Source organism: Anastrepha ludens, chromosome 6 (assembly GCF_028408465.1).
Source record: "Anastrepha ludens isolate Willacy chromosome 6, idAnaLude1.1, whole genome shotgun sequence".
Classification (NCBI taxonomy): domain Eukaryota; kingdom Metazoa; phylum Arthropoda; class Insecta; order Diptera; family Tephritidae; genus Anastrepha; species Anastrepha ludens.
In genome coordinates, this window is record NC_071502.1 from 4,564,125 (window position 1) to 4,587,768 (window position 23,644).

The following is a 23,644-nucleotide window of genomic DNA, read 5'->3' on the forward strand; positions in this document are numbered from 1 at the left end:
TGTAACAATACCGACCATCAGCGAACGTCTTTTCTACCAAGTTTTAGAAGAAAGTTCGACAGTTTTCCGTTTAGGCTTGTCATAAAATACTTTTCACTTCTTCAGCGTTCTAGACAGGATCATGGCTCTTTATGTAAATCGCACACATAATCGCTGATCCAATTCATGATTCCTGTAGAACTGATTCAGATCATTGGCTCTGGTCCTCGTGGGGTAACCGCTGATCCGCAGTTGGACATACATAAGTTAATCATTAATAAAATTAATCATCCATTTTATTTTTGAGTAACTTTATTACTAAATCAAAAACAAAAATTATTTTGAATGATGGAAATCTCTATTTTCCCCTTTACGCGCTCCATATGGTGTCTTAAGGATTCAACAAAAGTATTCCAAACATTTCTATTTCTAGACATAAATCTCAGTTCATTAAACGATTTTCCAGTTTCATTGCGGATAGTCCTTTGCCAAGTCATCACTGGTCGGCCCCCTCTTCTCGTTCCTTGCGGGTTCCAAGTCAAAGCGGTATGCGGTATTTCCTCATAAGGCTTTCGCAGAGTATGCCCTATCCATCCATATTTTCTTTTCTTTATTTCACTGTTGATGCTTTTTTGGTGCTCACTTCTCCAGAGCTCGTCGTTTGGCCACCATATCTTAAGTATAATATTATGCAGACACCTGTTTATAAACGCTTTCAGCTTTGCGTTCGTTGCCGATGTCACAAATCCTTCTATAGAATGATTAATTTTGCGCCACCTTGTATTTATATTTGGTTTTATTAAAAGTTTCATGTATTCCGCTATTACATCTTTCATTCGAAATTTAAACAAAAAAAGTTCCCATTCTTTGGGAGGCACTTACACAACTTGGCGGCAGCTTAGCTGCAAGTCAGATGTTTTCACTGTTTTAATAAGTTCTTATACTATCACACTCAGGTACAGGTACAGGTGTGAATATTATAACAGTAAATACGTGTTAATAATTTACCGAAGGAAATTTCTTATGGCAAGAATTCAGCAGAGCCACTTTTTGAAGGTCAGAGATAAGGTGCTTCTCCAGTTTGAGCTTTTTGAGGTTTTCCGCCAGATTTACGTGAACGTTATTTTTTCATTATTATTATTAAAATTTTTTTTTTTTTCAAAATCCCAATACCAAACTGCAAAATCAAAATTATGATCAATCATGGCGATGGCGCCCAGCCGGTAAGTCAACCCAGTCTCTCCGTTTCCTTTCCCCCTCCTATGCATTTTCATTCAATCAACAAGCAGCAGCCCGCAGCCGGCAGCTACGCGGCGCATCAAGCGAATAACAAGTTTTCTTTCGCCACTTGCGGCTGACATTGTTACTCTGTGTAAATTTTGTTAGTGTGGTTGTTATTGTTAGTACGCTATTGCACACTAAATGTATGAATATAAATGCGATGCATTTTTTAAATTATTTGCTGCTTGTTGCGATTATTTGTTGTTGTGCGAGTAGTTGTTGTTGCTAAATTTGTTGTTTTTCTTTTTACCTGAAATGTAGTTCGCGGCACAAATAACATTCGCGCGATTGTTTTCATTATCTTTGATTTTGTTTGCAGATTAGTGAATTAATATTTTCGTTGTTGATTTTTGCGCGCTGGTTTTTTCGTGGCATTTTCTTCGCACATTTTTTTAAGTTTCATTGTTTCGAAGGCTGCAGGGCGTATTGCGAAAGTGTTGCTGTTGTACTTGTCTATAGTTGATGTTTTATAAAAATTCGTATCTGTTGTCTTTTTTTCGTTTTCGTTTTCGTTTTTTTTTTTTTTGTTTTTTGGTTTTTTCGTTTCGTTGTTTGAGCTTGCAACATGCCGCAGCTGCAGTTGTTTTGGTTGTTGCTGTTGTGGTGTTGGAGCTAAATGCGCATTTTAGTCGTTAATGTGACATGCAACGCTTTGCAACAGACATACGAACTGTACTGGGTGCGGGAGGAAGAGGCGAGCTTGGAAAAGTGTGAGCTGGTTGCTTGGCTGGTGCTGTGTGGCTGTCACGCTGGAGGTGTTCGACTGCCACTAAATCCGTTTTAATTTGATTTGTTGCGCTGCGGTGTGACATTCACAAGTCAACAACAAATGACACGTCAGAGATTTGCGTTTTGTTTTAAAGATTAAAGATTTTAATTCGCTGATAAGGTCAATAGCAGTTTTTCATTTATGCAAATGGTTTCATATTACGTGTAAAATATAATTTTAGTGGAAAAACTTGTATAATGTTTCTAGTATACAAGTAATGAAAGATATTTTCAGTATTAGTATTTCATTGAAGTCGAAAAATTCTTTTTTTTTGCTTGTATTCTTGTATTTTATTTTCTTTACACGCTGAAAAGTGGAAATATATACAGTATTGTGCGAAAGATATGCAACCGGAGTACCTTTTTTTAATTTTTATTTTTTCGGGACTAGCAAGCGCAACACTCAGACACAATTAAGTACATTGTACTACACTTGGATTCCCTTTTCATTTTCTTTAAATCTACCCGATCTCCGAAGAAATCTGAGTAGATCTTGTGGTGCCAAGGAGCCAAGGTGGTCGCTTCCTAACACATCAGTGCCAAAGGCCTCAAACCTGATTCAAGCGAAGGCGGGGCAGACGCACAGGAAGCGGTCCGCCGTCTCATTCTCCTCTTCGCAAGCTGGGCAGAGTACCTAGAAATTGGAATTTTTTTATTTTTCCCCTAAACAATTTTCAATATAAATTTATGAAAATCTTGACTCTGGCAGCATTGAATAATATCACAAAGGTCGCTCGCTGTATATCTTCTAGTATCACAATTACGGCTACTCCGATCAAAAGTAGTTTTGTAGCCATGCGAAACATATGGAACTAAACTTGTGTGTTTCCTGAGGCAAATGCTATATTTTTCAGTAACAAATTCTTATAGTGCATGTTTTTTTATTTATCTGCTCACAAAGTAATTTTCATTCATACTAAGTGGACGATAATTCGAAAAATCTCTGGAAGATCCAGAGTGAAGCATCAATGGAAGTTACCACTTGAAAATATATAAATAAATACCCATTTGTTTCTTCATTGAACATTTTAATAACCTCAGTTTGAGCTAAGCTCGAGTTCAGTTCATTGACGAGCAGCAGAAATCAATTTGCCAGCATGCAGACTCTCAAAAAGCTCTTACTTACCTCGAAGCATCAGCAGAAAAGTTAAGAAAAATAAATTTATGGGTCAGTTGGAAGTTGCTAACCTCAAAACTAACTTGATGCCGCCACAGTGGCAAGTCGTCTTAAGAGTCGGAGCCGCCAGTTTGGTGACCAGATGCCTATGGCCCATTGTGATGCCGCGTGGAGATTTTGCCCTTATTCCTCCTAAAACCAATGTGTACTTTTCCAAAATTTTGTAAGATCCTTAATTCCGACAGAGCCGCGATCTTCCAATTCACTAAAGGATTGTCTACCCAAAATGGCGAGTCTACGTCTGGATAGAGCAGGACAGTGACACAGAAGGTGCGGGATCGTCTCCTCCTCTTCCTCGTCTAGAAAACTTCTGCAGAAGTTATGTGTTTGCACACCCATTCTCTGTGAAGGCAATAAAAAATTCCTCATGAAAAGACTTAGCCAGCAATAAACTGCAGAATTGATAAGCCATAAGCCAGACCTATATGTGTCTGCAGCGTCGGCCAAGCTGCGCTCATGGCCTTAGACACCCCCCAAGCACTCCAAGGGTAGTCGAGTCCTTTAAATCCAGGCGGAACTATGTCGGTAGACATAATAGCCTGATGCTAACATGGGTCCCGGGACACATGGGTATCGCGGGTAACGAGATCTGTGACTCTTTAGCCAGAATGGGCTCTGAGGCCAACTTTCTTGGCCCGGAACCCGTTCTGTCACTCCCTTCTGCAGCCACGGTTAGCAAACGGGTTACTCTAACCCACAAGCGAGCTTGGCAGGTTGAGAGAGGCTGCAGATGGACAAAACTGATGTTACCTGTCATATTCGGCCGACTGTCGCAGTTCCTCCTGCCACTAAGCAGTAGGGACTGTAGGAGGCTGGTTGGACTTTTGGCGGGTCACTTTCTATGGGCAAAGCACATGGAAAAGGTGGGCATCTCAGACAGTGCACCCTGCCCAGCTTGTGAAGAGGAGGATGAGACGGCGGACGGCACTTCCTGTGCATCTAGCCCGCCTTCGTTCGAATCAGGCTTGAGATCTTTGGCACTGATGTATTAAGAAGCGACCACCTTGGCTCCTTGGCACCACAAGATCTACTCTGATTTCTTCGGATGTCGAGCAGATTTAAAGAAAGTTAAGAAGGGAATCCGAGTGCAGTACCAACTATTTACATATAGCAGCTACTAAATTGATATGAAGTGTGAAAAATTAAAACAGAATCATAGGAAATGTTCGGTAAAGCTGTTCGAAACAGTCATTATTGCTCGGATGCGCAAAAATCTTAAAAAAACATTAAAGCAAAAATCTTCAAATAAAATTAAGTCTAACATAAAAAAGAAACTGAGAAATATAACAGCCAGTGAAACTCAACTGTCAATCTTGCCAAGCTTGCCTCAATGTCAACTGCACTTGAAATATTCCTCATGTATGCGCACGTATTTATGCATTTACTTGTCCATGCCCATACACTTGCATGCATCCATACCTTTGTGACAACTCGTATGTGTGTGAGTGTGTGTGCACCATAAGTATGAGTTAAGTGTGTTGAAAGTGCATTGAAGTGCATTACAGCCGATCTGCGTGTGCATTTTCATTTCAAGTCAACACATACGTACACACTCACACACACACACACACCAACCAATTCAAATTCATGTGAGTGTATCTCATAGCTATTTCGTTTTGTTTTCGAAAATATTTATTGGTTGTGGGCGTGGGCTTCCTAATTGAATTAGTATGCCACAAGTTACTTAGTTGTTTGATAGCCTCAGACGTCAGTGACTAGCAATAAAACAACAAAGCTCTCAAATCCAGCGACTCAGCGAGTCAACGAGCTAGCCAAACACATCCAGTGCGAGTAAGTGAGGTTTGCCTCAACGATAAGCAAAGTCACGTACTGCAAGTAGAGTTCTCTCGAGGAGCGAAGGTGGCAAGAGACACCAAACTCGTTCGTAGGTACTTTTGGTTGTGTGGCAGCATGTGGGTGTTGCATGTTCTTCACATTCGCAATACCGCACTGCTAAGGAGAACAATACAACTTTTTTTCGTTTGTTTGTTGGTTTTTTAACTTATTATTGTTGTTGTGAAATATTGACTGCGCGACTGTTATAAGATCGCTTTGTAAAGTCAGTCTAGGCCAGCAGGCAGGCAGGCAGACAGACTGGCAAGTAGAAGGCAGGCAGTGATATGTCAGGGTGGTGTTGCGGAATGACTCCCCCTCGTTGTAATGAAGTTTTTCATTTGAGTAGGGCGCGAACAATTGCCAGACAAGAGTGTTACAAAATGTTGAGTAGAATGCACCGTAGGAAATTTTTTGAAAAAAGAAATTAAATTAAATAAAATATGAAAGTTTTTAAAGTAAATAATTTAAATGGGTTCAAGTAGGAAGGCTTCAATGCGATACATTTAAAACTGAAATGGAGGTCGGAAAAGAAGTAGAAAAAGCACTTAAATCTAGGTATGAATAATAAAAATTTAAATGTGGAAAAAATGGAAGAGATGAGATTTCATAAAAATTTAAAAGTAGTGGCAATGAATGGTCAAAATACTAAAATAAATAATAAATAAAGAGTGGTTAAATTTCAAGGGCCAATGTTGAATGTGAACCAAACCTAAACGTCAACGACACCGTTGGACTTCTTTCTTTGGGGTTATTTGAAAGAAAAGGTGTACGCCGATAGGCCAGCAACAATTCAAGAGCTAAAGGATGAGATAATTCGGCACATTAACAGCATAGAACCTCAATTAAGCCTCAGCGTCATCGAAAATTTGGACCATCGGATGGAGGTGTGCCGCTGAGGCCGCGGTGGCCATTTGGCTAATATTTTGTTGCGTACGGAATTGAGCCATACCAGTATTACCATAATAAAGAGAAATGACAATAATTTCCTAAAAAACTTGTATGTTATTCAAAATCAACACCGGCCCTTGAAACTTAACCACCCTTTATATACATACTATAAATAATAATATATATATGAAAGGGTAGTGATGCGCAACTTGATAGCTGCTCCTATGAAATGCTGCTTCTCATCTTTCACTATCAATCTCCTAGCTTTTCCTTCACGTTGGTGGTGTTGTTAACCTTTGCTCGCGGCTGGGTAAGTCAATATCGCATAAAAAATCCTAGTGGAGAGTAAGGGAACAAATTAAAGTAAGGTCAACACCGTCCGGAGACGAACTAGGGTCTCCCGGCCGACAAGCTCCTACCCGAAACTAATTGTCGTGAAACTGCAAAATCAGCCTCGGATTGCTAATCGAACCCAACGATGCAGACCAACGCAAAAGCTAAAGGCCAATGATTACAGATTTTCAACATGGATTGAAGGTATGGAAAACCGGCAAAGATTGCAGATGAGCGGAAGCAGCGCCTCGATATTTTCCACAATTGGAGCGGCCTACAGTTTTAAGCCGACTCCGAATGGTACTTAATTTTTATGAGGAACATCTTCTATCGATCACTACTTTTTTTCGATCACTGCAGCTAACTACCGAGAAAATAATGTATTTCTTTTTCCCCAAAACAATATAAAACGCACGCACATCCTTTGTTGTCTTGAGAAACGAGCTGGCAGAAATCGGTTGCCGAGGGTTCTGTGACGTGGCAGCCGAAGTTGCTTGCACAATTTTGTTGTAGCTTATGGCCAAACCTGGTAAATCTACCATCCTTGGGATATTTGAACATATATTTTCTTATAAACTGGCTCAGTTCCATTCATTTTCTTAAAATTTTCTACTGGACCCACCAAATTTTATACTACTTCTCGGCAGATTTCTATAAATTTTTACAAAGGTACACCAATCAAAGTCTATTTTGAGAAAAACAAAAGTAACACTTTTTATACATAAAAACATGCATATACATTAGTACATTCCATTTAATTACTAAGTTCCTTACCTGCTTCATTTCTCAAAGTGCAATATTGTCTGTCAAAAACATTTGCATTTCCTTGCAGTCTACTTAATTTGCATGTTAACCTAATAACCTCGGGCAGAAACTTAGCTGAAAACGCCCTGAAGTACAAGAGCAAAAAGGAACTCCCTCTGATGGAAATAAAAACAAAAAACTGACCTACTCGCACCCAGCAAGAAAACTAAAATAAAAACAAATAGCGACTACCACACAGCTGCCAATAGTGACAGCATTAAACCGGCGAAATAAATATAACTGGAAGAAAAGTGCAAAAAATAGTCAAGGCATAATTAAGAATTACAACTTCGTCAAATGTCAACATTGTATAATTAAATACATTTGTATGCAGCTCTCAATGTATGTGTCTGTATATGTGTATGTATATGTATAAGTAAGGTAGTGTGTGGCGCAAGAATGAATTCAAAAAACACACTTTATTGCCAGCAAGGCTTCTCCCTGCCTTTAATTCTTGTCCATCACAACGACGAGCTAATTATCCGCGGACAGTCGCAAGAAGTATAGCACCTCGAAGCGACAACTGAAAAATCGCTTAAATCAATAATTTCTTATTTTTTTGTGTGAAACTCCCATTGCTCTGACTCATTGAAATTTTCGCCTCTCTACCGTTTTTTGGCAATGTCTCATTTCATAGCCGCCAGGCGTTGAAGGTTTGAAATGCAACTAAAAGTACCAAAAGGGTACAAAGACTAAACAAAAACAACAAAATTAAACAATACAAATAGAAACAAAAATTAATTTATGAGTGCACAAAGGGTGTAACTGCAATTTAACTGCAACTCCAGCACCAGCGCCAGCAGCAGCAGCAACAGCAGGAGCAGCTCCTTCTTGTGCACTCATCAGCATGGCTTATTTGGTGGCTTCACTTTGAGTAAATTATCGCGCCCATTGCACGTGCATTGTTGTTGCGTGGTTTGTTTGGTAGCGCGGTCACTTTCCAAACGCCAGCCAGCAGTCAGCCAGTCAGCCAGTTGGTGCTATTCACTTTATTTATAGCTTTTACTTTGTTGTGAATAAAGCAATAAAGAAAGCTACTGCAGGCGATAAGCGTCTTACTCACATACAAACACACGCACACACACACATACACGCATTTACATTATCATTTGACCGCGCGAAAGCGAATTGCTACGATCGATTCGACACTTTCTGTTTAGTTGAGCTGAGCGTTGTTGAATTGCTTCCTCATTGCACTGCGCTCTTCTTAGTGGCTACTGTTTTGTGATGGTGCTTATTGCTGTTGTTGCAGTTAGTTTATAGCCTCATGTGGCAGTAATTAAAACCGCCCTCTTGGTTAAGCGAAAGCGGAAGTCGTTTATTGATTGTTTTTTACTTTCGCATGCGAAGGGCGGACAAATTTATATGTATGTACCACCATACCACACACACACACACACACACAAGCACGCATAGGAAAGGGCAGCTATGAAAATGTTGCAGTTATAATTTACTATTCGTTTTTTGTATACTTAGTTAAGTTTTTTCTATGCCACTCGTACCTACCGTCAATATTTGCCTAGAGTTGCTCAGGCAAATAAAGTTAAGCTTAAGATTTGTGTCGGCGCGGGACATTGGCCTTCAAGAGGGCGTGTCTACTGCTTCTGCGCTTTTGTTTACATTGATTTAATTGTTTTGTTAATGCTTACTGCAGAGACTTTAATAGTACTTTAATACACACACACATCTGCATGTAAACATTTTCTCTAGTTTTGCTGTCCTATTAAATGCTTAATTGCGGCAGACTTTGTTTTGTGGCAGCCCAAAGACCGAAAAATCGATAGTGCATAAATTGAATTGGTTGCTACCCGCCGATTGCTTGCAAACATTTTGCATATTTTTGAGGTTTCACGAGTTTTTCAGTTTTCTTGTTCTGTGTGCTAAAGAACACATTTTATATGTGCAGATGTACGTTAGGGCGTGGCAATTTTTTGTTTCTACGCTCTTCCTATAAGATTCGGATTCTGCATACAATTTTTTTCGACATCGTTTCTCGCAGGTCCGGGTTCTATAAAGAAGTCTAAGAAAAAAAGACCCTTAGAGCATAACTCTAAAGTTAATTTAGAGCGCCCCAAATTTCAAAAGAAGCAGAGAGCTTGAAATAGTTGATGTTAAGGAGACAGATACCTGTAAAATTTCGAAAAAAATGTTGTTTTTTGTTTATATAATATTTTAAGAATATGTCAACAAAATTTTAGAGCGTAAATTAAAGTATTTCTTATATTATAGATAGTCAAGTGTGACGACTCTATTCTTTGCGTTCGAGCGCTGGTAGGCGCATAGTTAAGTATTCAAACTTTAGACGCGTTTTTCTCAAAACTATATTTTTCGAAATGGCGTACACGATAACTCGAAAAGTTATTGACCGATCTCCCAGAAATTTTGCACACATCTTTTTTTATGATATTACTTTCTATGTGAATTTAAAAGTTTTCGAAAATTTTTCGAAAAATAATTTTTTCGACGCAATAATAGTAGGAAGATTCGCCCCAAAATGCATTTTTATTTTTTTTTTAAGCATTTTATTCCGCGAATTTTTTTTTCATTTTTTTTAATTCATATAGAAATTATGACATTAATCAACAAAAAAGATTTATGGTTTTTTGTATTCAGGTCACTGACGCCGATGCTATAATGACCGCCGACTGAGAAGGCCCGCTGCGACCTTCCCGGAAGAATTGAGTGTACATCCGCCATTTTAAATGATTAAAATAAAAAAAAAAATTAATATTATTTTAATGTATAAATAAACTGTGTGCCAATTTTGAAAAAAAATATATCGACTTCTTCATTTTAAATAATTTTAATGAAAATCACCTAAAATATGGGCCTTTACAGGTATCTGCCCCCTTAAAATGAAGATTAATGTTGACGAAAGTATTATGAAAGCTCGTGTTTTTAATAAAATTTTCATTTGATATCTATTTGTTTTAAAGAAGCCCATAATGATTTTAGTATTTCAATAGAAAAAGTAGCTGGATTAAAAACAATTAAATTTTACAAAAATTTTTTATATTAAAAATTTTGTATATCAAAATTTTGTTTATAACATTTTTTACCCATCATCCATTTTTTTTTTTGCAATTATCAACGTATTTACTTTTATTTTGATTTTAGATCTCTTTTACTTTCAACACGAGATATATTTTTTCTATTTTATATCTTTATTTTATATCTTTATTGCCATACCTCCGTCTCAATTTACATTTTTCCTTTTAAAAATTTTTCTTTAAAAAATTTGGGGAGCTCGAAATAGACTTTAAAGTTATCCTCTAATGGGCTTTTTTTCTTAGAATTCTATGTAGAATCAATGGAAGCAGTTATGCTTAGATCAAACGTTGCTCAGGAATGCCTGGCAGTTCTAAATGATATTAGCACCGTCCTGCAGGTCAGCCTTATATGGGTTCCGGGACATTGAGATATTAAAGGAAATTGCAAGGCCGATGAGCTAGCCAAAACGGGTACTAATCTTCCACTACTTGAAAACAGAGGCAACATTGGAATCTCTATGGCAACTTGCAAATTAAGCATAACAAATGATATTCACCAGGAGGCCAATTGGTCATGGAGAGAAGAAAATACTTGTGTTACAATCAGGCTAATTTGACCGCAAGTAGATAAAACAACGCTCAGGAGAATTGCTCAAACTCTCAAGAGAGAACATCTCGAAGGTCGTGGCTTGTGTCACTGGTCATTGGATGTTAGGTGGGCACGCTTCTAGTCTAGGAGTATTTTCGCATGAATACTGCAGTAGTTGTAGAGACGAGGAAGAGGAAGAAACAGTAGTACACTTCCTCTGTAATTGTCCAGGCTTGGGCAGGAGTAGAGCAAGGTTGTTAGGCAAATTTCTTTTTGACTCTCTTACGGAACTATTCGGAGTACGGATAAAACCTATTCTACGCTGTATGAGAGAATCTAACTGATCCTATGATAAAATGAATAGTAAAGTTCCCGAGTTACACAGTTTTACCACAGCGGACCACAATAGCTGCCACAAAAGCCTAACCTAACCAATGTAGAATCCAAATCTACTAGAAGCGATGTCGACAAAAATTGTTCTATACAAATTGGCCCACCCTAATGCACAAACGAATGCAAGTACTTTTGACATTGCTTTTCTACTCCATTACTTATTTAAGGAGTTATATCCAGATTTAACCGGAGGCTGAGAGGTCGATCTATCCGATATGCAGAATTTAAAGACACTACTTGAAGCCGGCGCTCACGAATTAACAATTAATTCACGTCCCACTGACAAAATGTGCTCAAGAATTTTCCTTTCCCATGCCATTTCTTCAAATTTTGAGCTATCTAATTGCATTCATTATGAGTAGAAGAGTTGAAAGTGTTTATGTAGATTGTAAATAAACAATTCATATTTTGATTGGAGCCACTCGAATCACCCATCTGAAATGTTACCCATCGATTTCCGATTACATATGGCATATCAGCAATCAGCCACTTTGTGGGTTTCATAACCCATTCAGTTTTATTATAATTGCATGAAAAAACGTAATAATCAACAATTTCCACATACCTGTGTTTGCGTGAGACCCAGACTCGCCGCTAATTCGGCTCGCTCTGGCAGCGCTAAATACTGGGTACGCTGGAATCGTCGGTTTAATTGTTGTAATTGCAATGAACTGTATATTGTGCGCGGCTTGCGCATTTTCTTGCCTTTACCATTGACGCGTAAACCGGAATCTTCGCATTTGTCGGATATGGAGAAATCTGTGAAAGGAAATTTAAAAGGAAGAATAAAATTAATTCAACAAGTTGAAGAAAATCTGTTTTATGAAAGGTTTAGAAAATGTGTATTTACATATGTAATTGATTGTCAACTATATTACCAACATTGGTTGAGAATTTTCCGATTTTAGGAGTGGAGACCAAAAATTACATTTAAAATTTCACAAAAATAAATTTTTGAAATTAATAAAAAAATCGTTAGAAGAAGTATAATAAATGTATGCCATTTCATTTAAATCCTAATTACTTATGTATATGTATTTCATGTATATATGTTAAAAATCTGAAACTGGCTGAAAATCACTAAAAAGGCCTAGAAGCAGCGTCAGCTTCCACAACTGTAGATGCGTTGAATTTGTGTATTTAGGTATGTGAAACTCAAGATCAAGCACCTCGGTGTTTTTAAGTGCGGAAAATCTTCGGATTCGTAAATATTATTAAAATGTGGAGAGGATTGTGTCGTAAATATTGCAAATACCCGACTTGCGCTGCTCCTTCGTTAAGGTAAGCTACGAAACATCAGATCTTTGCTTTGCCTACCTTTCTTCAAGTACTTTTTACAAAAATACAAACAAAACATTGTCAAATTTTGGTCACTGTGGTTTTTACGTTGCAGTCTTGTTTTCCATTGGTTTGGCTCAGTGAGGACTTCTGCTTCATTATTTACCTACATGTTGAGTTAGTCGCTCTGCGTGCGACTTCGCAAGTTTAACTACAATATCTGTTGCTAACTCGGCTTCCATATCTCGTTCCAAGTGTATCTCAAGATTTTATTATGAAACTTTGGCATTTCCATAATATCGCTTAATTTTGAGTAACACCATAGTTATATGCCGTATGTCCTTACGGGCCTAAAAACGTGTTTATAGAGGAGCATCTTGATAATGCTGGTTGCCTGCTAAGAGCTAATGCATTTGTCAAAGTTTTATTTCCAGTTCCTCTTTTCTTGCTTTTTACGTGTTCAGTCAATTTATGCTTTGCATCTAATGTCATTCCTAGGCATTTAGCAATGTTTGAGCATAGTACTTGTACTCCATAATGTACTTATATGATGAAAGATAGCAAATTTTGTTGAGTGTAAAGTTTATATGCCATTAGCAGGCCAATTGTACGCATCATGAATTGCTTGCTGCAGTAGACTGTAGACTGTTTTCCCAACTGATAGGATGACTGTGTCTGTCGTCTGGGAATGTTGCAGTGGTGCAATTTCCATTGCTGGGAAGGTCATAAGTGATGAGCCGATACAGCAGAGGACCTAGCACGAAGCCTTGAGGGACTTCAGTGTTTATTTCTTTGAGCTCAGAATATTCGCAATTTCGTTTGACACGACAAAATCGATCAGACAAGTATGCTTTCAAAATATAATAATATTGTTTTGGTAGAATTGTGCTGATTTTTAGGAGCGAGCCATCATGACACACCTCATCATTATTATTATAATTATTTAATATGAAAAAAGTATAGATATTAAACCTAATTGCATATAGGAGTGCAAGCTACAATGGCCATCGACTCCGAATATACATATATGGTAAGTAAGTTCAAGTGGGTTGTGACTTTTTTCTTTGAAAAGGTCTACGCTAACAGCCCAGAGTCGATTCAAGACCTCAAAGATGTAATTCGTGAGGAAATCGAGGACAGGGCAGCCACTTTGCATTTCGGTTATGGAAAATTTCATGAAAAGGATATTGTTCTGTAAGCGTAGTTGTGGTGGTCATTTGCCTGATGTTATTTTCCACTATTAAATTTATAATGAAATAAACAACCGATCATTTATATTAAAAAATTACATTTTTCTTTCAAACTATCAAATATAAAACTAACACTTCTTATTGGAAAACCCTTTATGATCGACGGTCACAATATTGCTGCAAAAAGGGCATGTTGGATTTGGACTTCCGGTGAGAAGATGTTGGTGAGTTATTTGCGTATACCCGAACCTTAGTCGTGTGAAAATGGTTGCTTGTAGACGTGTGTAGTAATATTGCTGGGGTAGAGAAGTTTAACGCAAGTCGGGTTAAGGTTAGAGTATCGATGCTGGTAATTTTTCCATTCTGGGGGTCTTTTTTGGTGGGAGTAATATTTTCTTCAGGTCATTATAATCGTTTGCCTCATATTGAAAGGTAGGTGTTAAACCAAAGTATTTCGCTGCAGTATCAGCGTGTTCATTAGCAGAAATGCCGACATAGCCAAGTACACCTTATCAAAAGCTTTCGATACATCCAAAAAGACGGCCGAGCAAATTTTCTCTTCTCCAAACGCATTTTAGATTATGCGGGTTACCCTGTGCACTTGTCCGAGATGGTTGCATGTTTGAAACGGAATCCAAATTAATGTATTGGTATTGTCTTTTTATTTTTAATGATGTAATACGCTCTATGAGTTTTGAGAGCGTTGGTAATAATGAAATTAGGCGATATGACCTGACATCGTTGGCTGGCTGGCAGGGTTTGAAAAACATAATTACTTTTGCTACCCTCCAATGGATTAGGACACATTTTAATTTAAGAATGAAATTCATTATATGTCAGTTGTTAATGTGGAGATAGTTTTTAAGGGAAGCTGTTTTGAAAATTCTGCAGTGATTAGATCGAATCCTGGTGAATTTTTAGTTTCATTATTTTTATTTCGGCGTCTCTTTCTTTGTATGTAGTTAAATAGACCTCATCAATCGCGTTGTAAGGCATGTGACTGATGGCTGCTACTTGTGGCGCTTTGTGGTGCATTTATAATTAATTTTCGATAAACTTTAAGTAACTCGTAGAAATGCTTCTTATTTGCCTGAAAAGTGGTATGCTTATTTAATTTTTTAGTGAATTTAGGTATCCGAGATCACATTAGAAGCATCTTGGAACATCCAATAGCTGAAAACGCGTTTCAATATTTTATTGCCAATATGGAACACAAACATCTTCATGTCGAGTCGTAGGCTCTTGTGTTAGTATTGCATATGAAAGCTAATAAATATTAAGTGTTTGCCGGTATTGCATTTACCTGAAGGTACATCAGTTGCCACAATAAGAAAAAATATCCCACAACCACAACCGAAACGCATTTGCTATAATTGCACTCATTAAAACCAAAGTTCAAAGCACTTGAAATGTAAACAAACGAGCATACACATACACACGCAAAGCAAACGAATAGTTTTATTTTTATTTTTTAAGTAGTGTGCGTGGCATTAACACTTAAAATTAAAAAAAAATTGTAAAATAATTTAATAATTGTCAACAAGATTGCCTCGCTCAGTAGTTCGCTTGAGTTGAGTCGCCGAAGCACCACGATTGCTCTCCACACTACTACATTTCGCAGCAATACTCGTAATTAACCGTTATAGCGATATGTAAAGCTATTATTATACAAATCGACAGCCACTTAACAATTAGATGAACAGCCAAATTGGCAGGCGGACAGAGAGGAGCAGACAGGCAGCGGCGAGCTATGTATGTAGGTAAATTGTAATTGTGCGAGTGGATTCGTGCACTCTTTACTCGTGAAACAAATACTCTATGTGCGAGTATGTGAGCTGTTCGTTTACAGCTGTATAGCTTTTATTACATTCGGCCTTCAGAAATGCCACATTGCCGCCTACGAAAGCAAAAGTCCGCTACAGTTCTGTTAGCCACTTGCAGAACGAAATAATTAATTGTGGCAAACAAAAATGTATTTACATTTACATTTATAATTACATACACAAACGTTTCAGAGTGATAGAGGTGAGTGTATAATTTTGCAGTAATTCAATATGAAATGCAAGTACAGAAGTAAACAATTCAATGTCTACAGAAACAAAACAAATTACATAATATGTGTTTTTTTTTTTTTGGAGACGCATACATTTGCATATAATGGATGTGTGTATGTGTTTTCGCACATTTTTCTTCAAAGATGAAATTATGTGATAAAAGGTATGAAAAAAAATAGCTTGAAAATATGCAATGGTGCCAAAACGATTGATGATTTGTAAACAACATTTGAAGCTGCAGCGATTTGTTTAAACGCCAGTTCTTTTATCTTTTATTAATTGGTTAATAATTGCATTGCTATTGGTTTTGTTATTAGTTATTAATTTTTATTTACTTCACTTCATTTCGCCATATTCTTTTTTTAATAAATGAATTTTAATTTATACCACAAAACTGGTTATAAATTCATTAATACACGAGTTGGAAGCATTCAACCACTTTTCTTTTTATTTGCAACTTCGAATAAATCAAACTGCCCACAAAACAACATCCAACACTTGTTTACTTAGGCATTCAAACATAAGTTGGGACACCTGAAAACCCACGAAAAATTAGTAGCTGACATTTTTATGTGTATATTGACAGTAGCCCACTGTGTCGATCACAGCGGGGTGTCCACCTTTAATGTGCAACATGAACAATAATTCACTCATAACAGCAACAACAGCGGCTACACAAAGTAGTACGTACAATAAATTAAAACAACAAACCACAAATTCATTCATACAAAAATGAAGTACGGAAAATGTGAGTATGATTGCTTATGTGTGTGTGTGTGTGTTTCAAAAGAGTATTTGGTGCGGTTGCAATGCTGCGCGGTAACAAAAGTAGTAAAAAGTTAAGTGAAAAATATTTAAAATATTCAAAAAAAATGTACATTCATTGAATGATACTCTTTTGATATTAACGATTACGATCAATGAGCTAATAATTCATGTAAAGGATTTTTAAATGGGTGCATGACACAACTTTTGCAGAGACTTATCGGAGAAATTTCGGCATTTGAAATGTTAAGGCTTCACCTTTAAGTTTTTGAGTTGACTTGGCGTTGTTAAGAAGAAGATCAAGATTTTTAAGAAAAATTCGCCGCAGTGTCATGCTTCGATTTTTTAATCCAATCTAGCACTAATGGCTCCGCGATTTTCGAAGCTTCGATTGGTTTGTCGTCTCACTGGCGCAGAAATATTTCATATTAAATATGTTGACTTGAATTTGTCTAATATCTCTTAACTATTGTAGCAAGAAAGTCTGTCTGGCACGGTATTTATTTTGGTGGAAAATTGCCATCACTGTTTGTCATTATTGCAAATGTTGCTCGGAAATTTTATGAAGATAAGAATGTGAGCTTTGAATCCGGTTGTAGCATTGCCATAAAAAATGCAAGGATTTTTAATCCCTATTTAAAACCCCTTTATATATTCGGACATTCAAACACCTGCAAAAGTATGCCCAAATTAATGAATAATCGAAAAATATTATATATGTATATATATATAATTGGCGCGTACACCGTTTTTGGGTGTTTGGCTGAGCTCCTCCTCCTATTTATGGTGTGCATCTTTATGTTGTTCCACAAATGGAGTGACCTACAGTTTCAAGCCAACTCCGAACAGCAGATATTTTTTTATGAGGAGCTTTTTCATGGCAGAAATACACTCGGAGGTTTGCCATTGCCTGCCGAGGGGCGACCGCTATTAGAAAAAACTTTATTTTGGTCTTTCACCGAGATTCGAACCTACGTTCTCTCTCGGAATTCCGAATGGTAGTCACGCACCAACCCACCAAAAAGTAATAACACATTGTTAAATCCACTTTTATGCGCGCTTTAAGTATCAAATATAGACTTAAACCTCCGTTGGGCATCCGGATCTGGCCAGACTTTTTCGGCATTGGTCGTGAATTTAACATATTTCTATTATAGCAAACGCCTTGAGCTTCCAGGTAGCTTCCTGAAATTTAATTTTCTATCGATTTATGAATATTAAAAGGACAGGGGGACCAACCGAAGGTCTTAAAAAAGGTGTCCAAGGAAGGGTTAAGTATGATGAGTTTTTTTATTACTTTTATTCTTTTTTTTATTATTTTTATTCTTTTTTTTTTATTATTTTTAAATTTTTTTTTTATTTTTTTATTATTATTATTTTTTTTTTTATTATTATTTTTATGGAGGTGGAAAAAACCATTGAAAGCCGAAAAGTGTTAGACTTGTCTTTCGACTCACCCACTGAAAACTCACCCCAGCTGCGTTTCCCTCCCACGAGACCATCGTTAGGTAATACTTCACGGGAGGGGCTATGTGCGTGATGTGTAAATATGCAAATGCGTTAACTAGCCGCCAAGGATTTAGACAAATTTTGATTTAAAAAAGATGCTAAGCTAATCACAACTTTAATCAAAAATCTTATTTCTACAAATTTATTCCCAGGCTAACAAATTTTTTTTAATAATTCGAAAAAATCGAAATTTTAATCGAGCTTAAAAAAAAGTTGACCCCTGACTACAGTTGTGCTCCCGTACTATAATTAAGCCACTCTATTTTTATAAAAATATAATTCGTTCAAAATTCTTATAAATGAAATCTTCTCGGAGAGAAGGCTAAAAGCTACAAATAAACCTATCGGGCTGAGATCATCTTCCAGCGATCCTCTATGAATTCCGTCATCATCATCATCATCATATATTAACGTTACAGCCTGAGGTGAGCTTCAGCCGCCTCAGCAATCTTCCTCCATTCAACATGATCCAGCGCTAGAGATTTCCAGTTTTTGACGCATATTTTTCAAGGTGCTAGGTGACGTTATAAAGCCAAGTTGTATTCGGTCGGACGCGGGATATTGAGAATAAAGGATTGCAGTCCAGCAGATGTGGTCTACCGACATCCATGCGGATGATGCGAACAGCCTATCTGATGCGTTGCGATTAATAAATCTTATAATATCTTAGCCATTGCAGAGACTTTGGTGCTCTTTATTGTAACTGATTCTGTACTCGCCATCTTCATTGCGTATATTTTGTGCTCAAATGTTGTTAGGCGCTCCTCGTCTGCAAGATTCATGCTTCAAATTTCCACGCCATAGGTCAACACGAGTCAGATGAGCGGTTTACAAATAGCGAGTTTGCACCTACTTGAGAGAGATCTTGATTTCAGCAGATTTATGTTAACGCAGTACGCACGATTCGCCGCCTTCATCCTGTAGATATACAGTCCTGCATGCTGTTGGCGTCATTTGGGCACTTTCTCAAAACTGAAGTCTTTCATGTCAATAACGCCAGACGCTTTCCTTTTCTTTTTTGTGATACTCATGTATTTGGTTTTGTTTATGTTTATTGCCAGTCCTACCAATCTCGCCTTTTTTTTCTGTCGGTAGGAATATGTCGTCTAGGTAGCGTCTGCTACGGGCGACAAAGCTAAATCGGCCGCGTTTGCTATAGTCAGAGCGGACCTGGAAAATAGATGCCCCGATCCCGAGAAGGTTTTAATAGCGAAATGGAAAACTAGATTGAAGGTGGTTGTTGAAAGGGAGTTCCAAAGTTTCAAATTCCAACCAGCCACATATCTACAATGAATTTTCGCCATGTCTGAAAGCCATTTTCATGTAACAAAGCTTAGTATCTCGCTTGGAGTCTCTCCCTATGTTGAAAATACTATTTTTCATTTAGCTGCGACAAATTGAGTCTAAGGTACGAGCGCGCATTTGCGGTGACAAAAACTTTACTGACGCCCACTCCCACCTCAACAGCGCTATGACGTCATGTCACAGCCATGAACAGCGCTCCATATACTTGCGAGTGTCTCTGTGCCTGAATGTGTGTATGTATGTACTCATCTTTGACTTCGAGCATTGAATGCATGTGTGCATATCTAGGTGTGTGTGTGTGTGCATACATATGAAAGTAAATATGTATAGGATTGTATGTAAGATGTGCTTATGTACCCCGTGTTTAAGTGGCTTTGTCCACGTTCACCGTCAAGGTTAATTGTTTCGCGATTGCCAAATCGTCAATTCGTGTTGGCGGTAACGACGACGACAATGTCGATTGTGAATCTCACGCTGCCGTTGGTTTTTTTTTTAGTTCATGCAAAACAAAGCGTTTTTTATTTGTTTTTTGTCCGACTGCCTGCAATGCTTTTGCGAAATTGCAAGTACATTTTAGACAAAAATGTAGCCGAAAAAAATGAAATCAAAGCAAAAACAAAAAATTGCAAACAAAAAAGTCGACAAAGCTGCTCAAGCATGTAAAAATACGCGCACACTTTGTTAGAAATACAAATATATCTGCAATTGAAAATGAGAATTAAACTAAACTGAACAATAAATATACGAGAAAAAGTAAAAAAGTGCAGCTACCTATACACATACACATACATATGTACATACCTACATTATATATATGAGTACCTACATCCATATCAATGTATCTACGCGTGAAATCGAAAAACAAAAGACCGAAAACAAAACTAAAAATGTCACAGTCAAACGCGCAATTATGTCACTACAAAAACGTGGCACATTCATATCTGTCTACATATGTACATATGTATGTACACAAGTACTGCTTACAAAATGAAAGAAAAAAACTAAAAAAAAAAGTAATAAAAAATAAAAAATAAATAAAAAGACTTTTACAGTAAATACCTTTCATAAACAACAAAAGAAAACAAAAACACCAAAAACAAAACCTAAGCGCCGATAGAAAAGATGAATCGTTTTTTCTAATCACAACGAATTCATCTTTCCACTTGAGAGCTCATCGAATGGACAATGCAGCAGCGGCAGCAGTTCGGTGTTTGCACGTACGGAAGGACGTTTGTACCTACATAAGTATGAGCGCGTGTACATATGTATGTATGTATGTATGTATGTGGGCAGTAAAATGTAGCGCTTGACTAAATTCCCGATCAGTTAGACACTAAACGCTCGATTATTATTATTTGGTGACAACTATTAGGAACCTTTTAATGCGAGGGCAAAGCGCTACCAGGCATTGCTAGTTGAAGAGCAGGTGAGCTAATCATATTCAGGTGCAATTAATAGGGCCGTTTACTGTTTGCGATCAGCTAAGCGTTCAGAAGCCTTTCAAACGCATATTTTTTATTTTGCATTTACTTATGATAATTCATATTTTTAAACAAAATAATCTACGCAGGGATCTTACGAAAAAAAGCCCTGGAAAAATTCTCAAAATAAGAAATATTACTGATATTTCTTAATGGAACCTATGGCTTGAATAGATGTTTGTTAACTACATATTTTCGAAGGATAAAAATGGTATTCAAATAACAACTGGGCGATTAGTTGAAGTGGTGAAATAGGAAACATCCTAGGTTAAGATAAATTGCTGCCCTTGCAAGGTGCCCACTTGGCAAAAAATCAAAATTTTTCCCTTGTGCTATCATACAGTGGGAGGGAGGGGTTAGGAGAATGCAAGGAACTAGACAGAAGGAAGACGGGGTTTTGAATTAGAGTATGATGACCAACAGTGGCGATTTGCGCAATAACTCAGCGCTCGATGAGTTGACGTGAGACCATCTTTCCCTCAGCAGTCCACAGGCTCTCAAAAGGGAACCCCAATCCATTCATTTTACCATGAAACCGTCTCTAGGGTGACCTGTCCAGCGAGCTCATCAGCGCAACAGCTTCCCTTTATGCCGCTGTGACCGGGTCCCAAATGAGGTAAATATCGTAGTATTCGGATGCAATCGAGGGAGAAGTCAGGCACAAGCAACGAGCCAAAGTCCAAATTGCCGCTTGACTGTCGGAGTAGGTATTTACATCCACTGCTTCCTTAATCGGCGCTACATCCGCTTGAAAAACACCACAGTACTCCGGAAACCTAAATTCGAGCTTGATGGGAAGCTCCTTGCAGAATACTCCGCCACCGGACGGAAGAATGTCCAACTTCGCACCATCCGCAAACATGTTTGCCATGCCCATCCTAATGTTACACCCTGCCCACTCTTCCCTTGAGGGGATATGAATGGAAAAAGTTCCGCTCGGATCTAGTGAGGGTACACATTGATCCAGCTCTTTGGGGATGAACTCAACGTTGTTAAGAATACTAGAGTATCTGCAGCTTAAGTCTAGCTTATAGCCCGAACACCTCAATCTGATTGCGACGCATGTATAGGCAGTTTTTCCTGCAATGTTCACGGGTATCACATTCAGTATAGCGTTAAGCGCTAGAATCTAAGTGGTTCGTAGGGTTCCACTGATTCGAGTGAGGGCAGACCTTTGAACCCTCTCCAGCTTCTTAACTGATATCATACTTGTGTTCGTTCGAGTCTATCCACTTTGGTTTAAGACATTTATTCTACAAGTTCAACCTAGCTTTATTCATATAAATTGCATATTATCATATTGCACAAAATCAAAAAGGTAGAGATCAACGACTTAGGATTACAAAATAAAAAATAATGCCTCTATTTTTAAGTATGCATACTTCTAGTTCATAAAAATTGCACAAAATATCTTAAAACACTCTGAAAGTTCATAACGCCAGGTGCATCTGACTAAAAGCAGTTTATTTCCTCATCAGTTTCAGCAGTTTTCTAGTTGATATTTGGTGCATTCAATTACTACTATCATACTACTACGCCTATAATCTTCTTCCAATGGAGCATAGGGCTTCAGATGGTTTAAGAATATTGTAATTTGTATGCCTTCTGCTCTCCGTTCCTTTACAAGGAGCTTCGTGAATACCTTTATAAATTTGTATTCTAGTTTTTATCTTTATTCCTTTCTTTATACTTATAATTTCAGCAAGTTATACATTTTAAGTCCTTTATGGAAAGTGACTGCGTCGAGAGTAATTTAACCGCAAATGGTTTCACACCCGCAACAACAACTTAGGCAACCAAACTCAAATCGAGACGAATACGCATGCAAAAAGTGCTCAATGCAAAAGTTGGCTTGTTTGGGCGTTTTTGTCAATCTTTATTTATAAGTTTTATGCATTGATACATATAAAGAAATGCACAGTGCAAGACAAAGCGAAGTGAAGCAAACGAGTAAAAAATAGTCGTGCCACCACTAGTTTGGCATAATAATGAGAACTCCTTCCCTGCTTATACAAATTTAATTGAAAATCAGCAGCTGACGCAAATGAAACGAAGGCGACTTATGTACAGGCAAAATAACACCAAATCTGGACAAATCGAAATGATGAAAAAAATGTTCTTCGCCAACGAACCACTGAAGAGGAGTCAAGCATGTAGCTCAAAAATTAAGTCGGTGTGACATAAAGAGTGAAAAAGAACGTCAGTTTCGAAGTATCGAAGATTAAAGTTGTTGAACTGTTGAGTACCAACATTTCACGCGTTTTAAGTTGTAGTTTTTGATACTTTCATTGTAAGTTTGAGATACCTTCGGTGAGTTTCGTTTTTTGTAGTTGTTGTTTGCGTTTTCTTTTTATTTTTTATTTCTTATTCTCGCTTATGTTTGGCGTCATCTTTAATTCACTTCATTTCGCCTTTTGTTAACGTGGCGCGCACTCGAGAATCCCCCGCCAGCAGAGCAGTCACAGCTTCGGCAGCAATTGAATAAAGTTGTCGACTTTGTTGTTGTACACCTTCAACCACAGTCGTTGACAATCGTCTTTCTGCGTTTAGCTTTGTGTGTACGGCAAATGTTCGACTAAATGGTACTCACTTCCAATTTCTTTGCTCTTCTATGGAGATTTGTGTTAAAATGCATGTCATTGTCATTTGCCACTTTAAGAAACAAACAAACAAGCAGACAAATGCATAAAGCCTCGTAAGAAGCAAGCTTTAAAAAAATAAACAAATAAATTCTCACCCAATCGCAGATTTCGATTATAGGATTAATCGAAAACGCTCAAAATTAATAAGAGTAAATTAAATACAAGTAAAAGGCTGTGAGTGTACGGAGAGAGTAACTGACAATGGCCGCACGATTAACCAAACGATTAGCACAATTGCTGCCACCATTTTTTGGAATGGGGTATTATAGCAACAAACATGGAAGTGAAATGCATGAGAATAAGCCCTATATGTATGTGTGTGTGTGTGTGAACGAGTGCTTACAAAGGGCACAAGAGAGATACATACGATATGACAAAGAAA

General features: G+C 37.6%; 1 protein-coding gene across 1 annotated transcript in view; it reads right to left on the minus strand.

Annotated features, from left to right (window-relative positions):
* Positions 1-1,766: 1,766 nt before the first annotated feature.
* The window catches only part of LOC128868417 (homeotic protein distal-less), a 41,271-nt gene continuing 19,393 nt past the window's right edge, over positions 1,767-23,644 (minus strand). Inside the window, exon 3 of the mRNA XM_054110485.1 lies at positions 1,767-11,797. Coding sequence (XP_053966460.1) covers positions 11,586-11,797 — 212 coding nt within the window. The 3' untranslated portion in view covers positions 1,767-11,585. The remainder of the gene's footprint in view (positions 11,798-23,644) is intronic.